This window comes from Corapipo altera, unplaced genomic scaffold, assembly GCF_003945725.1.
Source record: "Corapipo altera isolate COAL_440 unplaced genomic scaffold, ASM394572v1 104, whole genome shotgun sequence".
In the NCBI taxonomy this organism is placed as follows: Eukaryota; Metazoa; Chordata; class Aves; order Passeriformes; family Pipridae; genus Corapipo; species Corapipo altera.
Window position 1 is genome coordinate 5,361,155 of NW_020884920.1, and position 17,650 is coordinate 5,378,804.

Below are 17,650 nucleotides of genomic sequence, written 5' to 3' on the forward strand. Positions count from 1 at the left end.
TGGTCTTTCACTGGAAGACTAACAAATGGGATCTCTGCTTGGTTCCCAAGGCAATTTCTGTCGGTTTCTGAGTTCTTACCTTGATATTAATCTAATTTTTCAAGTCAGCCTTGGTTTGTCTACATTTGTGGGTGCACTGAGTGAGGGAGGAGGCAGCTTTTCTTTCCGAACAGATGTGACTGAGAAGTGGAGTTTGTTCTTCAGAATTCCACCTGCAAATCAGAAAAAGAAAAACCCCAGGAATAACAAAATCAACCCCAAAACCCAGGCACAACCTTCTGAATGGAAATGCACAGTCTGACTGGTGGGCTGGGAGTGATTTTTGTCACTAATGCAGGCAGAGACTCTGCTTTCCCTGTCCTGTGTATTCACTTTAGCTCAGCCAGATCCATTGACATCTGCAGAGGGCTTTTGATATTGCCAAAATATGGGAAATTATCAATAGATGTGTCTGAAAGATGTCAGAGCCTGACCTGGGGACAGGTGGTGGAGCAGAATCCTGCTTTAGTGATTCCCTGAGGTTGGAGATGATTCCCTTGCCGAGCAGCCCAGCCCGGTGGCGTCGCTCCCTGTGGGAGCAGATTCCCACCAGTTTGCTTCTGGGCAGCCTGGAGGGACTGGGATCTCCAAATTCCCAACAAAGCAGGGCTTAGCAGGTCAGAATTGATCTATTGAGTCCCATCTTACATAAACATCTGAGTTAACTGTCATGTGCTGGGGGATAAGGGATGCTTTGTGTGGCAGCGATCCTGTTACTAAGGCAATAACCTTTCTGCTGGATCCTGGGAATTCAAACCTTAATGCAGGATGAGGCCCATATAGGAGTGAAGTTGCTGCATAAAGCATGTCAGGTTACTCCCAGGAACAGTGTTTTGAATTTTCCTTAATCCTTTCTCAAACAATTTGCTGGCAGCTCTTTAATGTAGGTGGTTTTATAACACTGCAGAGGTTTAAATGTAAAATAGCAACATTCCTATAGTTTGGGTTTTTTTGTCAAATGAGGCCCAAGGAAGAATTTCAAATGAGCATTTTTCCTTTTTTTTTTTTTTTTTGGAAGTGCCTTTTAGAGTTAATGAAACCAAGTAGAATGAATTGCTGGAAAAGCCTAAAAGTGAAGAGAAATAATTTATATCCGTGAGACGCCGTGTTATCCACGTTCAGCTCCTGGAGCTGCTGATGTTGGGCTCTGCTGGGAGCTGTGAGCTCATGGAGCTCCCTGCCAAAGCAATCCAACCCTTCCTGTGCATGGCTGGGAGGTGAGGACCCCCCAGGGGAGGGCCAGTGGGATGCAATTCCTGCTCCTTGCAGCTTTTCCGGGCAGAAGGGCCGTGAGCTGCTCCAAGCTGCGACTGGTGAGTGTGTTCAGCAAGGTCCTTCCCGTGGAAATGGCAGGAAAATCAACGGGATGAACCCATTCCACGACATTTTAAAGCCGTTGTACCGTCGGCTTCTGAGCTGTTATGGAATGTAGTAACATGAACAGGGATGGAAAAGCTGATTTGCAGGAAGTGCAGGAAATCCCATTTCCCCCCATGATTGCAGTTGAAAAACTGGAGGACCAGGAGGTGCCTCCCTGCTCGTGGTCCAGGTCCATCTGCTCTCAGGTGACTCTGTTGGTGTCCCATTTGTCCCAGCTCTGTTTTTAAACTATTTACAACTCCTTCCTTCTCTATTCCCTGCTGGAAAACTGCTCCTCTCTACTTGTCTCTTAAATCTATTCATGGTCAATTTGTACCATTAGTTCTTGCCCCTTAAATAGCTTTTCTCACTCTGTGGTGTTTGCAAGCCTGATATGTTTAACAACCATAAACTGCTCAATCTTCTTTTTGCAAAGATAAACACATAAAACATTCTCCATGCTCTGAGGGGAAGTGTTTCCACCTCCATTCTGGTTTTGAAATCACCCATCTTGGGTTTGAGTGACCAGAACTAGTGCTCATGTTCAACCTCTGTTGGCTGGGAATTATCACATGCTTTAGTTATTTTGTTTTTAATAGTCCATATAATATGTCAGAGAGCCTGGCTGTGACTGTTGGAGCAAACAGGCTAAATTTAGTTATTTCATTTGAAAAAGTAATGGAATTGAGGGATGAGTAACATCTCTGTTGCAGTAAGGAGCTTGTCTGGTTGGCTTGAGAGCCTCAGGATCAGCACAACGTGGAGGGATCGTTCTGGGGGATAAATTAATGTGTCCCTTTAGGAACATAGTGAGGTGGGATGGAAAGGTCATTCCTTTTTTAGGGAGAGTCACCTGCCTTGAGGCCTGTTGGAGGACAGAGGAAGTTGCACTTCTTGTTTTGAAATGTCATTTTGGAGAGACAAGACTGGGAAGTGTTTGGAGGATTAAAGTAGTGATGAAAAAGTGCTTTTTAAACATAGTTTGGCAATCTGAAACATGCCCAGCTGGCCTGCTAAGAAGAAACTCGATTTCTTAGACCTTGCCATGCTAGTTTAAAAACATGATTCCTCTCTATTAAATGTCAATGTATATTTTGCCAAACCTAATTATCATTCCAGCCATTAAATACAAGCTTCCTTGCCAAACTGAGATAAAATTTCTGTGTGAATGATTTGATGCTAGAGAATTATTTGTGAGAGTGACCACAAAAAAATGTTTAGTTACTGTCTAGTGCTAAACCTACCAGTGTTGTCCCATTGGGATGGGAATTTCTGCATGTTGCTGTCGTGAAAACATCAAGAAAAGATGGTTTGTATGTCGAGAAATTGCATATTTTAGCTGTCAAGCTTGAGTGTTGCTCGTGGAGTGGGGGAGATCACAGCTAGAGCTCAGCTAGTGGAAATCTTCATCCAAAAAAAGACCAACCAACACCAAAAACCAAACAACGCCCCCAACCCATAGACCAAACTCTTTCTTAACAGAGAATGATACAGTATTTGTGTAAATTTGGGGTATGAAAGGCTGGCTTGTTTGTCCCTGAGCCTGCTCAGCAGTTAAGAATAGTTCTTTATCTTCCCATTAGGACTGTATTATTTTACAGAAAAGTGGGTGGTATCCAGTTTTACCCCAAGATTGGCCAACTCCCAGCAAATCCTTAGTGACATTGGGAGATGTGAGAAATACCAACAAATGTTTTCTTGAACAATTAATTCTCTGCATTTTTAAGTCGGTGTCCTATACCCCCAGAGTTCTCAGGGTGTCCAGCACGTACTGAGGGTCCTTGCTGATGTTACAACCCCACTAAAGCCTTTGTTTTCCAGGAATATTTGTCCTTTAAACCAACTGACTGTTGAATTGTCGTTCCCCTCAGCCCTGGTGGGAGCTTTGGGAGGTCTCCAGTCTCCCTGGAATATGAACGTGTGAAAACAGGGGCGGGGGGGGGGGGGAGGATCTGCTCAGAGCAAGAATCCAACGCGCCACACGTTTTGATGTGTTTGATGTGCTAAACGCGGTGGGTTTTGTCTCCCAACAGCCACGTCCCCTCGAGTTTCCTCGGAGCTCGAGCAGGCCCGGCCTCAGACGAGCGGGGAGGAGGAGCTGCAGCTGCAGCTGGCTCTGGCCATGAGCCGGGAGGTGGCGGAGCAGGTCGGTGCCCGTGTAGGTTTTGCCTTTGATAGTTGAGATTGCAATCCTGGTTTGCTTTTTTTTTGTGTTGTTGTGTTTTTGTTTTTGTTTTTGTTGGTTTTTTGGTTTTTTTTTTGTTTTTTGTTTGTTTGTTTGTTTGTTTTTTTGTTTTCTTCTCAGTGGCAGCTTGGCTTTACTCCAGGTGGAAAGGCCGTTTTGAAAGATGTTGCTCTTGTTTTTTTTTTTATTATTATTATTATTTTTTGTGGGTTTTTTTGTTTGGTTTTGTTTTTTTTCTTTTTAAATCTCTTTTTTTTAAAGTAACTTCAGCCTCCGAGCTGTTGAGACTAGTGGAAGATGACAGTCACTTTGCAAGAAGACTTTTGTGTGGGAGGATGTTAATCAGCACATTACTGAAGATGTTTTCAGTTAGGAAGAGCTGGAAACGTGACTGGTCCTGAAAACCTTCACTAATGTCAGTGAATTCTGATTCCAGTGGAATTTTGAATGGTCTGGTTGTTTGGTAAGAGTGTCTGGAACAAGAGGATGACCTGACACAAAGTACCAGAATATATAAAGAACTTGGTTTAAAGTAACTTGATTCCTAATCTGTCACCTGAGTTATGTTACTGTGCTAATTCTTAAGAAGTTCATTTTGAATTTGGAGTAAATGATGGATAAATAATTGTGGATAAAGTCTGCTGCATGTTAATATATAACAAAGTTGAATCTCAGCTATGAGTGAAAATTCAAGTCAGCCCTGCTGAGTGTAATATTTTAGAGGCTTCCTGTGACAATTTAGCTTAAGCTGCATGTTAAGCATTAGTATCTCTGTGCTTGGAAAGAAAAACTATCACCCAGTAAACTTTATCATTATTGAGCAATAAAAGGAAAGAAAATATAAATCAGAACCTAATCAGTTGAAGTAGCTTGAAAAATGACAAGGAAAATACCAGCTGGGGGATTAGTCAACTTCTGAAAGATGTGATGCAAGCAAAGACATTTAAAGTATTTGAATGTACCACAAACATTGGAGTTTACAGATGTTTAAACTTTCAAATTACAGGGAGTTGGCTCGACTGATTCCCTTGGTGTTCTTTATAACACTTGTATCAGTGTGGAGGGAAGCTGAGAAAAGCCAGGGAAATTACAGTTTAGTTCCCTACAACCTTCAGTGGTTCCAAATCATGGTGATAATTTCAAAAGGGGCTGTTTACTCGAAGTTCTGTGGTGTTTCTGCCTAGAAACTGAATTTTGGAAAGAATGTTGGCATTTATATTCCCATCAGGAATAAAACAACACGAGGGTAAATGTCAATCAGCAAACTGGATTGTGATGACACCGCTGGTGTTCCGGGGTCGGGGTGCTCCTGACCTCTGGTCGAGGCAAGAACCGCAAGAAAATTCCTCTCCCTCTCTCAGTTGTGTCCAAATTCTAGCAAATAATCCCACCAGCAGTGGCAGGGAGGGCTGGCCAGGCCTTCCCTGGAGGTGTCCTGCCCAGGGGTTGGATTCCTGGAGGGAGCAGCAGCCCAGTGCAGGCTCATGGTCTATATCACCAGTGTTGATTTCCTTTGCAGGAGGAGCGCCTCAGACGCGGAGATGATCTGAGATTACAGATGGCTCTGGAGGAGAGTCGCAGAGACACAATTAAAATTCCCAAAAAGAAGGAGGTAGTGCCTTCGACTAAGAAACTCCCGGTTATGCTGCCAAAAGCTGAAACACAGTAACACAAAATAGCTTAATACTGAGCTCTTTTATGCTTTTGGGATTGCTTTGTTGTGTAGCTTAAAGCTTCTTCCGTGTGGGTAAAATTCGAACCTACTAGTCAATGCAGGTGTGTAAAAGGAAAAAAAAATAAAATAATAATTGCTTCTTCACTCTCACGGGTTTGTACTTCGGAGTGCCAATGCTCTTGATTAAAGCTCAGATTATTCCTGCCCTCAGCACACCACTTTGTTGGACCTGATGGATGCCCTGCCCTCCTCGGCACCGGCCCCGCCGAAAACGGAGCCGTGGGGACCTCCCGCTGTTGCAAACCAAACTGATCCCTGGGGAGGATCCACAGTTGCAGCTCCTGCCTCTGACCCGTGGCAATCATTTGGTAAGGAGAAAACTGCCAGGAGGAATGTTATTTAAAGGGTTTTGCTTTTTGATGTTGAGCTTTTCAAAATTCCGGTGTCACGCTTGTGACATTATTAGTGACATATTAGTCCATCTTGATTGGTTCCCATACTCTAGAACTGACATTCCCCAACTCGTTTCCAAGCAGAAACAAATGGAAATTCCACTCTTTTTAAGCAGCTGGGTTTTTGTGTGTGCATTCTGTCTGTTGTACTTCAGGCTGGTGGTTCTCCAGCCTCTTCTTTAAAGTCATTTGTATCAGCATTCAACATACCACCATCAGGTTCCTGATGAAAATGTTGATGCTCAATAATGAAATGCCTTGTTTGGGGTTTTTTCCCCTCCTCATGGTGGCATTTAAGGCACCTGCAAAGCTGCTGGGCCAGCTGCAGGTCATCATTCTAAGTGTCATCTGTTTCTCTTTTGGTGACAGGAAATCAGAAGAAGCCCGAGTTTTGGGCCCCAAGGCTATTCAGTGTATTTTTCCATGGTTAAAAACAAACAAAATCCGACTTTCTTCAATTCTGCTTGATCTGTCACCCTCTGACAGGATTTCCCTTGCATCAGTTTTGGCTGTAGTGTTTTTTTGTCAGTGCCTCCCAACTTTATTCCACCACAGCACAACTCCTTATTCCAGCTTGCTGGTTTCTTGGCTCCCAAGGATAGTCCTGAAGATATAAGATTTAGGAGTTTTCTGAGAAAAAGAGTCATTCATTAAACTGTATTTCTCAAGTCCTGCATGTGCTGTGGTGTTCCAGTGGAGCTCATGGAAGCTCCGCGAAGGGATCTTCCCAAACGCTCTCATTTCCTGCACTCCCTTTATGAAGGAAAAGACATTTTGGGAAGCTTCAGCTGATGGGAAATGCTGTCATGAGCATTTCTGGTGAGGCATTGCTGTAGCTCAGCGCTGGGGGCAGATAAAGGAAATGTAAGTACCGGTGTGGGAATAGTTTGGCTTCCTTGGAGAGTTCTGGCATTTCCTGGTGCGGAGCTGCAGCGAGACCGTGGGCCTGTTGATGAAACAAAAACCAGCAAATTGGGATTTGTGCCATTGTGTGCAGCACTGAATTGGTTTACGAGAATACTGTGATGCCAAGAGGGGCTGTATGTAGTTTGGAAAACTCAAAATAATTCTGAGTTGTCACTTGAAAGCCACGTGGTGGTTAAAGATAATGGTTGTACATGTGGGGCTGATCCTGAACCGCTCTGGGTGACACAGTCCTCAGTTAGGAATTAAACCATTCCTGCCAAGAAGATTCATAGGGAAGAGGAAATGTTTGCATGTCCTGCCTGGTTTGGAGGTAGTTGATCACTGTACAGGTTACAGGATGTGCCTGGGAAGTGCTGGGCTCCCATTCCTGGTGCTCCAGGAGGGGGATGGATGTCAGGCCCGAGCAAGAATGACCTTCCAGCACCCACCTGGCCCACTGCAAAAGGAACGTGGGGTTTGCCTCAGTATTCCTGGGGTTTAATAACTTAAAATATTGATAGAAACAAGAACAGAATTGCTTTGCTGAAAAGCAATAAATTAGGTTGGGGAGGAAGAAGAACAACCTGGCAGGAAATTGTAAATGATGAGAGGAGTTTCCTTCTCTTTTCCTTCTCCCTTTGTTTGGCCTTAAATTTCCCCTTTACCCTCGTGCACAACCTGAAGCAGTTTGGTCATTGAATTTGTGGGAATGAAGAGTTGTCACAAATTTCCAATAAAAACGAGAATCCTGAACATACAGGCTTTGGGTTAAAAGAAAATAATAAGGGATATCAGTGGGAAGCTCAGATCTGTGTCAGGAGTGCTTACACACGGAAATAAAAAAGCACAGCTGGCTCAGGGAAGCTGATTATGTTTTTAAAAAATAACAGTATGGTCAAAAGAGTGGGAAAACATTGCATCTTTGTTGTCTTTCTCCAAGTGTTAGTGTTTTGTATCTCATACCTTTTACCTCTGGGCTTTTTCTAAACTTACTTTCCCCTGAGTTCATAAATAGACCCTGTGATTTAGGTCACCTCTAGTCAGGTATTGTCAGTTGTGGTGGCAATGTCTGTAACAAAAGCCTGTTTATTTTCTTGTTGGAACTGCAGATATTTTTATTCAGTTTGAAAGGGGGGGATTTGTTTATTCATCTGCCTTGCACAGAATTTCCTGGTGCTTGTTGTTTGTGGCGTGTGACATTGATGCTCAGAGTGTTATCAGTGTTCCTGGTGCTGAACTGCTTCACCTGTTTATGTTCAGTGTTAGTTGGCAGTAAAGGCACATAAGAGAGGTTAATCTCCCAGGAAAGCTTTCCAAAGTGAAGCTGGACTCACTGGGGTTCCCGCTGACTCTTTTTGCAGGTGCCAAACCAGCTGCTTCTGTTGACCCTTGGGCAGCACCAGCAGGATCCACAGCTCAGCCTCTGTCCAAAAATGACCCTTGGGCTCCTGCTCAGTCATCTTCTACTGCAGCAAAACCTTCTGTGGATCCCTGGGGACCAGCACCTGCAAACAAACCTCTCTCTACTTCTGGTGAGAAACAGTCTCATGTTATTTGAGTAATGAGGAGAAACCCCGATGATGTTCTTGCATTGTGTGATTCAAAGCAGCTGAGTGCTGAACAATGTGCAGAACTGCTCTGTAAGATAAAAGGGAGTTGTAATAACTAGCAGGAAAAAGAAAATCAAATGTAATTATTCTGACTTAGAGCTCTGAATTCGTGGTGCTGCTTTGTGCTCTGTCCCTTCTACATTCTCCTCTTGGTGTTTGTGGCTGCCTGCTGGGCCCTCAGGACTGCTGCTGCTCTTGGATTTTATCTTTAATTAGACAAGGACTTAATTTCTGGCAATGAATGATCCTATAATTTAAGCTTTCATCATGATAAACAGCTCTGCAGATGGATGTCTCTGCAGATGTAGATTGACAGGTTGAGCAGCTCCACGCTCAGAGGAGACTTCTGGAGGTGCAAATGAAGGTTTGTTCCTTCAGACTGAGGGTGTGAAGTGATCCCTGAGCCCTGGGTACCAAGGTGCTGATGTAACTGTCTGTTCCTGCTCTGTAACTAATGCAACCTTGATGAGTGTTAATACCTGCTATTTTCATATCAGCACCGTGGCTAAATGCATCCCAAATGCATTTTCTGCCAGTCTCTCATCCCAGTACATAACAAACAAAGGAATCTGAGTACTGCTAAAAGTTGTCTAATCAGCTTTCCACTGGGCAAAGGGCAATAACTGGATCATTGTGACAATGAGTCTTTAACTTTGTTCTTCTTAAGTGTTGTTTTTATACTCAATCATCACTTGTTTTCTCGGGGTTTTGTCTTTGTGCTCTTTTTGGACCTTCATATTTGCTTGAAATGTGTTGAAGGTGAAAGCTAAGTTAGAAAAACGTTTCAACTAATTAAAAAAACATGCCACACAAACTTTAAAGCTTTTCAGGAGTGTGATTGCTGGTCATTTGGGTTTGGGTTTGCTGCCTCCATTCTGAGGTAAGAGTGTGGAATTTTGAAATGATGATGTTTTCAATGGTTGTGAACTCTGGGCAAGTGCTGGTGCTTCAGCTAACGGGGCTTTGCCATCTCAGCAACCTTTGCTATTGCATTTCTCCTCCTTTTCACTTGGGAAGCACAAGTCAAATCATCACTGAAGCTATAACAGTGCTAAATTTGGCTTTGGAACTCTGTTCAGAATGTGTTTTACTTGAGGGCTGATTAACACTTGATAGTTCAGGCTGTAAATCCATTTCTCCTTCTGCAGCAATATCTGCTTTCTCTAATGCAGACAATCAACCAAACCCCAGCATGCTCAAGGTGTGCCCTACACTGATTTAAAAGCAAACTGCTCTGAATTAGTTGTTTAATTCTGTAAGAAAGGACAATTTTCTGACATTATCCTTCTCCCAGCTCCTGGGTAACTCCAGGATCACTCCAAGTGCTGCTCTGGAACCCAACAGTCCTGGTAACACAAATGGGTTAGGAATTGCTTCCAGGAGGATCAGGTGTGGGATGCAACCGAAGATGTGTTAATGACAGGGCTGTCTTGTTGTTTTGAACAGGAAGTACATCTTTTGACCTCTTCAGTAATTTGAATGGTACAGTTAAAGATGATTTTTCTGAATTTGACACACTTCGAACTTCCAAAAAGCCAGGTACGAATCCAGTTCTTAGCATGTGGACAGGTTGGGTGATAGTCACAGCAACAAATGTCTCTCTTCTTAAATTTTATTAGAAAACAAAATCAGCTTTCACAAAGGAAAGGATTAAAGCTGGTGGTAATGCAGCAGTAAAAGCTTGTTGTTCACGTTTTGGCCTGTGCATGAACTTGTGGGGAATGGGCCTTTTGCACTGTAATCCATAGAATTGCACTGTGTAACCTTTGGCTGCATTGACCCAGAAATTTATTTGGATTTTAAATTCCCAGTATCCAACGAGTTTGGAGCAGGGCTTGTGCTCAGAGAGTCAAACAGAACCATGCTGACTGAATTCCTCTCATGTGTAAATTCTAGCAGGAAGATGAGAAAATACACTTCTGTGAATGCTCTAATTTATTTTTCCTTTGGTCATTAGTGACTAAATCCAAACTGCCAGACCCTCAGTGTCAGGGCTGTGATACCTTGTGCTGTCAGGATGGTTCTGCCTGAAAGAACAGTGACTAATGCCCAGCTGGGCTTTTTGAACATCAAACCTGGGTGGAATCCAGCTAGGAAGGGCACAGCAGTGGTGTAGGGCAAGGGCAGAAGCCAAGGCTTTTGAGTATCTTTTCCTTGGAGCCTCTGAGTCCCACCTGGAGCAGCAGAGCTGTGGGAATGCTCATCAGGGCAAAGCAGGGAACGCCTTCAGTAGAGCTCTGCACCTCTGACTGCAGCTTTTTCATGCTCTCCTACAGAACATTTGTCTGCTTGCATGCTAAGGGTGTCCCTGACACACTCCAGCCTGACTAATCCCAACGTTAGAACTAAACATTCCTGCTGTCAGACACTTCAGGGTTTTCTCTGCTTGGCTGTGTGGATTAATGGGAAGTTTTGTTTGTCTCTTTGTGTTGTTTCAGCTGAATCAGGTTCCACTTTGCCATCTCAGCATAGCGGTACCACAAGTCCTGATCTCTTTGATTCCCAGCACTCCAGTGGGACATCAGGAAAACAAAGTGCAGCTCGGAAAACCCCGGAGTCCTTTCTGGGCCCCAATGCTGCTCTGGTGAACCTGGATTCTCTGGTGTCTAAGCCACCACAACCTGTTACTTCACTGAATCCATTCTTGGCACCAGGTCTGTTTCTGCACAACCCTCCATGTTTCTGTTTTAGCTTTCCCTCCCTGTAGGAAAACTGTGCATAACTCAGTCCTGGTGGATTTAAAGGAAGGAGTTTGGGGTTTGTTTTTCTTGGTTGCTTCAGGCAGCAGATCATGGCTGAGAGCAGGAAGGTCTCAGAGAGGCATCCTGGACTCACCCAGCATAGTGACAGTCCCTGAAAGCACAGACTTTCTGCTCTTTGTCTGCAGCTGAGCTTGGTTCCAGCAGTTTCCCTTCCCCTTTTGCCCTTGCACTCTCTGGATTATCTGCCTGCAGCCTGAGGTTCCAGAGAGCAAAATTCAGTGGGTTGCTGGTCAGGCTGTCTCCAGGCTGGCACAATAAACCAGTTCTCATCTGAAAACACATTCTCAGTGTATATGGAAAAAAAACCCCAGGCTGTTGCAGTTCTCCTGTAAGCTGGGCTTGTTAGAAGTGAGCCCTTACTTAGACTAGACTCAGATGGTGACACTAAACACGTGGAACACGAACTTTTTAAAAGCTGAAACGTGTGCTGAAATTTCTGCGTGTTGCTCGTATGGTGAAAAACACCTTGAAATTCTCTTTCAGGATGGATTTTTTTCCCTCTTCCAGTGGGGGTAAAAAAAAAAAAAAGAGTCAGTTTATTAAACTCCTTGAGCAGGAAAAAGGCAGTGATTCTGAGCAGCCTTGGCAGTGAGCACTGAGAGGAAATCTGTGTATCTGCCGTTACCGGTTACTACAAAAAGTTTGTGAGGGGTCACTGGGCCATCCAAATAACGCTGTGCACGGATGGTAAAAGGAATTTGCAGGGTTGGCAGCAATCCAGGGAACCTCAAACGCTGGGAAAGTTACTCTCTGCTTTTTCTAGCACCGCTGCAATTCGGAAACAAGTTGTTTACTTTGTGAATTCTTGTCCAAACTCGGTGCCAGAAACACGAAAATGGAGTTGGCTGGTGAGGTTGTGAGGCAAATGTACAAATCAGAGAATCACAGAATAGTTGGGAAGGGATCCTAAAGATCATCCAGTTCCACCCCCTGCCATGGGCAGGGACACCTTCCAGTATCCCAGGTTGCTTCAAGCCCCGTCCAGCCTGGCCTTGGACACTTCCAGGGATGGAGCAGCCGCAGCTTCTCTGGGCAACCTGTGCCAGGGCCTCCCCACCCTCACAGGGAGGAATTCCTTCCCAGTATCCAAACCCTACTCTCTGTCAGTTTAATCTGCAGTAAAGGAGCACAGAGAGCCTGCAGGTCTCTTCCCCAATGCAAATTTTAAATAGCATTTAAAAACTGTAAATTAGAGACCTGGGTGTCATGGTTAGGCACGTTCCAGGTAACCAAATTTGCAACATCTCTGTCTCTATCAGAAGTGGAAACTGTTGGTCAGGGAAGGGTTGTTTCGTGGGATTGATGGGTTCAAGGAAACAGACTGTACTGGTGCACCAGGGAATTTGGTGAATGGCATCCAGGCAGGTTCTCCCCAGGGTGTTTTGGGTTTGGGAGCGTATGGGAATGAACAAAGGGTACGTTCTTGGCCAGAAAAGACGATTTCCAGACCCTGGTGTTGATGTCAGTGCCATCTCTTTCCCTCTTCCCTGCAAACCAGGCGCCGCTACAGCCCCGACTCCAATCAACCCCTTCCAAGTGAATCAGCCTCAGCCGCTCACCCTGAACCAGATGAGAGCGAGTCCCGTGATGGGAACCAGCCCTTCCTTCAGTGCTGTGCCCCCGATGAGCATGGAGCCAATACCTCTGTCTTCCATGGCCCCCGTGCCCGTGGGAATGGCACCGCTCCCGGCGATGGGCACCGTGGCCTCGATCACCAGGATGGGCCAGGGGCTGAGCATTGCAGGATCAATGCCCCAACCTCTCCACAGTACAGGAATCCCGCCGTCAGCCTCCCAGTCTGCAAATACAACTAACCCTTTCCTCCTATAAAGACCCAATTAAAGGAACTTTTCTTTTCCTAGTGTTTCCAGGCTGAAGTCTTTACAGCGGAACGAACGTGGCCTGTGTGGACTGAACGGTGTGTGAGAGACTTGGAAGTAGATTTGCAGTTTACAGTTATGATCTTTGAAGAGTTGTCTCTACTTACCAGTTAATCTAAATCTAGTCTTTGCTACAGATGGTACCTTACTTTGGCTTGTTGAGCATCATGTGAAAATGTTCAGACTTTTCACCAAAGTTAGATTTCTGCCCATTTTGTTACTTTGTTAATCATTTCAATACACTTTCTAGGGAGAGAACCTGCCATTTTAAACTCCGTTGGCTATTTTGTAGATGTCAGATCATGTGCTGGATCCTGAAATTACTATTTACCTGCATCTGTCACTTCCTATGCCCATATGATAGACCTGAGATTCCGAGTGCTAGTGAATGTTTTGCACATAACTACACACAGTTCTAGACTGTTGGTTCACCCATAGTCCTTACTCTTAGAAAGAGAACGACCCGGAGGGCCCAGGTGGCTGGTTTTTATGCATTAAACATTGCGAACTCGCACTGCTTGTGGTATCTGAGGTGTGACCGAGAAAAACAAGCTTGTCTCTAAAGGAAAATAACACAAAAACCCCCAGACTAAACACCCAAGAACATGCTCGAGTTGTCGATATGCCGTGTGCTGTCGTGCAGTGTTGAATTTGTTACACTACTCTAAGGACTCCTGGAACTCTCTGTGAGTGGCTGCACTCGTGCTGAGTGAGTGTCCTGCTCTGTGCTTGTCCAGTACCAGCTTCTTTGGAAGTTTTTTTCCATGTGTATTTTGTTTTTATTTGACTTACAATGTGAGTTGAAAGAAAAGGAAAACAAAAAAAAAAAAAAAAAAGAAAAGACAAAAAAAGGACAAAAAAAAATGAAATACAGTGGGACAATGAATTCAGTTTCACCGGGGCAAGCTTTAAAACTAATTCAGGCTTAACCTTGCTATATGCAGTTACTCTTGTATACTTTTGCACATATTTTGTTTAGTACAGTTTCATATTTGAGTTTGCAGAGTTACCTAATAGTCCTTTTTTTGCTAATTTTTATAATGTGGTTCTTATTTAACTGTCTGGTTTTGATAGATTTATCAAGTCTGGCTGAAAAAATTAAGATATTGGCAAATGTCATTTTTATGGTTTTAATGCCCTCTTATTTATGGTTTTAGCTCTTTGTTTCTGTAAAGAGAGTTTAAAAGGGAAGATTAACACTAAAATATTTACTTTTAAATGAAATATTCATAATGCAAATCAAAAACAAATCCTCGTGACTAATTATTTTTAGAAGAATTGAATTTGAGCGTAACATGATTTAAGACTACATTAAAAAGAAAAAACACTAAAGTCGCCTTTCCCTTGATTTGTTCCCGTTTCCTGACCCCCCCCCAGACTGGACAGACTTTTAGCCTTGATGAACATCACAAGAGAGGCTGGTGGTGTTTGTTTGTTTTTTTTTTTTTCCTTGTAATACTTCTTGAGCTGTTAAAAATCCTGATGTACAAACCCCGACTCGTTTAATTTTATCGACTAATTTTCCCCGATGGAAGGTGCACTCCAGAGAAAAACACTGTTCACTGGGAGCTGAACTGTCCCTTTTTAGCTGGCATGTCTGGGCTGCTCGGCACCAACCCACGCTCAGGGGGTTCTGGTGCAGACCCGGCGCAGCGCGGCCGACTCTGCTCCCAAATATCCGTGGGCAGGGATGTCCCAGCGCTCACTCCTGCCTTGAGGGCATCTCTGCATGGCTTGGTGCATCTTGGTGGCCTTTTCCCTGATTAGGAGTGTGTGGGGGGGGGAAAACCAGAGAACAAACCACAGAGAAGTGGCCAGAGTTGTGTGTTCTGTTGTGCCGGAGCCGCGTGCCGCCGGAGGGGACTGGGGTCTGTCTCCTGGTGGGAAGGGGAGGCTGAGAGACTATCAAATTTAGGGTACAATCACAGATTTTAGCTGTGTAGGTCAGTGTAGCTCTGTTAGTGTGCGGAATGCTTAAGTGTGTGGATGTTTCTATGCAGATTGTGGGATCCTCTTGGATGCTGTGGGATTGGCGAGGAGGAGCCCAAATATTCATCTGCTCTCATTTTTTATATAGGAGGAAAGAGAATTGCTGTCCACACCCAGTATGTCTTTAAAAACAAAACAAAACCCATTCATGTTGCCTTTCAGAATAAGGAAAAAAGACTTTACTTTTTGTTGTTGTTGAAGTTAACTGAGAGGTGTAGACCAGGAAGGGTGTGATTCTTGCAGATGGGGGGGGGGGAAGAGTGCTTTCCAGCTGCTCTGTGGCAAGATTTATTTTTCCAGTTTGATTTTCTCAGCAGTGGAATCGAGGCCACTCGATGTTTTTTTCCCTTAGTGTGTCTCCTGAATTGCAGTTGGATGGGACACTGTTCAGCCAGAAGTCCTGACCACATCCTGGGTAACTTTTTGGAGGCGAAGGTGGTTGAGAGTAAGCATTTAAAGTGATGGAATGATCTACAAGACTCGATAAAACTGTGCTGTGGGCCTGGTAGGGAGCCCTGGCTTAGTGAAACCGCTGGGTGGCCAGTTGTTGCTTTTACCAAGTCACTTCTCCAAGAGCCGTGTTCCTTTTAACTGAATATACATTAAATATGGAGAGAGACATTTGTGGCACAACAAACCACAGCGGGGCTCTCGGAGGAGCCACGGCCCAAATCCTGGTGCTGCAAAGCTTTAGGCTGAGACTAACCAAGCCCAGATCCCAGCCTGGCACAGGGCTTGTGGCAGGAGATGAGTTTAAGAGGAGAAAGGCCTGGTTTGGTAAATCTTGGTTGCTGGGCTGGGCTGTGTCCCCACCTCGAGCAGGAGTGGGTGGCACTGAGGGGGGTCCTACCTGGGTGTGCCCCAAATTGTCCATCTCTTTTTGTGATGATTTAACTCCTCTCCAGGATAATCCCTCCCCCTTCCTCGCCCTCCTGTATTCCTGCATGGAGGACGGGTGTGTATCCCATCACATCCACTCTGCCCTATTTCTCCAAGCTCATTTTCCCCCTCTTCTCCTTCTTTTTCTCACCTTGCAAATACTAAAAGTGCTTTTTTTTTTTTTCCTTGATTTTTTTTTTTTTTAAATGTTAGTAGCCCAAAATAGCCTTACTGGTCAAATTGACCAAAGAGAAAAGTGTTAAATATTTTGTAAAATAAAAAAACCTAAAAAAAAACCTAAAAAAAAACCAAACCCAAACAAACCAACAACCCACCCTTGGCGTAATTTTACCCCCCAGATAAGCTCAGTTATTTATTCAGTTTTATACTATAGAGAAACTAAACTCCATGGAGGGGACAGGGAAGGAAAAACCGTGGTGGGCTGTATTGTTTACAGTCTTTTTGGAGTCCCGTAGCCAAGACAACTCTTGTTCCCCATCTCCCCCTTTGCTGTTACAGTTTCTAACGTGTACTGTACGTCTGAGTATTGCACAGGTTGTGGAGAAATGGGTGGTTTTATTTTTCACAGCAGAAGCTCACGACGACTCGCTTCCTTCACAAGTGTTACAGTTTCAATATTTACCAAACTTTTCATAATCCCGGGAGCCGGCTGCTTTTTACGACTTTGTGCTGACTTATTGACATTATTTACTGTATAAATAATTTATCATTTGTACTATTGTATCATAATGTCTGTATCTTTGTGTCATCCCCCCCCCCCCACCCCCCCCCCCCCCCCCAAGCGATGTCACGGATGTGCTATTTAACCGATGCCATCAGAACAGTGGAAAGACACCGGGGTTTGTAGGTGACTGGTCAGAATTAAAATTGTATTGCTTATATTCCAGCCGTGTTGCTTTTTCCAAGCCTCTGCGTAGCGTTTCTAACCCCGGCCCAACCAAACCCCGGCGCCGGGGTTAAACTTCCTGGTTTAGTTTTTCCAGGAAGCTGGTGGATTGGTGGAGCTGGTGGAGCTGGTGGATTGGTGGAGCTGGTGGATTGGTGGAGCTGACTTAAGGCCTGTGGTGCCAGGAGAAATCTCACCGTGACTGAGCGATGCTGCTTGTAACGCTGGCGATGGGATTCCTTGGATGCATCCAGCACTTTCCCGGGACAGGCTGCTCTGGCTGGGAGAGAGGAGGGTTTCTATAGCTCACTGAGCTCGGGAGCAGTTGAGACCTTACTAACTCAATAAAAATGGAGACTTGTTGTGTTGCAGGTGACTGAATTCCTTCTTTAAGCCACGTTGCCCCTGAAACAGCTCCACAGCAATGGAGGGATCACCGAGTGCTGCCTCGCTGGATTTATGTCCAGGCAGGAATCTGGGGAAGGTGTTTGTGGAATGAGGGTTGGGGAGCTGTGACAGAACTGCCTTGAGGAGCCCTTGCTTCCAATCTTTGCCCTTCCCGCAGCCTTGGCTCTGTCCTGTGGATCACATGGCCCTGTCTGTGGGGAGCAGGGAGCTGCTTCCAGCTGGGAAGTGATTCCAGCTTCTAATTCTGGCTGGTTTAATTGAAGGGCACTTCATTAGCAGGCAGTGTCAAGAGCTGCCTCTCCAGAGCCCCTCCAGGTTCCCTGGCGTTTGTTTGCTGCCAATCAGGCTGATCACTAATCAATGATCACTCATTAATGCTGAGGCTGCAGAGGGGCTGGAGACCTGACTGCAGGAAAGGTGGCTCTGGGGAGAAAAGCCTCCCTTTTGGTTCCATCCTCGTGGTCCAGAGCTGGCTGGGGGTGCTGAATAAGCAAGCTCCTGTTTCCTTGGAGAACGAGGTCGCCTCTGCTCAGGCCTTGGAGTCATTTAGCTTCTGTGTCCAGGCCAGTGAGGAAAACAGGAAAACCTCTGGCCCAGGA

At 44.9% G+C, this 17,650-nt stretch overlaps 1 protein-coding gene across 6 annotated transcripts in view; it reads left to right on the forward strand.

Annotated features, from left to right (window-relative positions):
• The window catches only part of EPN2 (epsin 2), a 43,205-nt gene extending 26,194 nt beyond the window's left edge, over positions 1-17,011 (forward strand). For 4 of the 6 annotated variants that reach the window (XM_027656529.1, XM_027656532.1, XM_027656531.1 and 1 more), the window contains exons 3-9: positions 3,432-3,556; positions 5,103-5,195; positions 5,470-5,626; positions 7,978-8,148; positions 9,673-9,765; positions 10,665-10,880; positions 12,487-17,011. In XM_027656529.1, coding sequence (XP_027512330.1) covers positions 3,432-3,556; positions 5,103-5,195; positions 5,470-5,626; positions 7,978-8,148; positions 9,673-9,765; positions 10,665-10,880; positions 12,487-12,818 — 1,187 coding nt within the window. In that variant the 3' untranslated portion in view covers positions 12,819-17,011. The remainder of the gene's footprint in view (positions 1-3,431; positions 3,557-5,102; positions 5,196-5,469; positions 5,627-7,977; positions 8,149-9,672; positions 9,766-10,664; positions 10,881-12,486) is intronic. The other 2 variants (XM_027656533.1, XM_027656534.1) reach the window with 2 other exon arrangements.
• Positions 17,012-17,650: the final 639 nt, after the last annotated feature.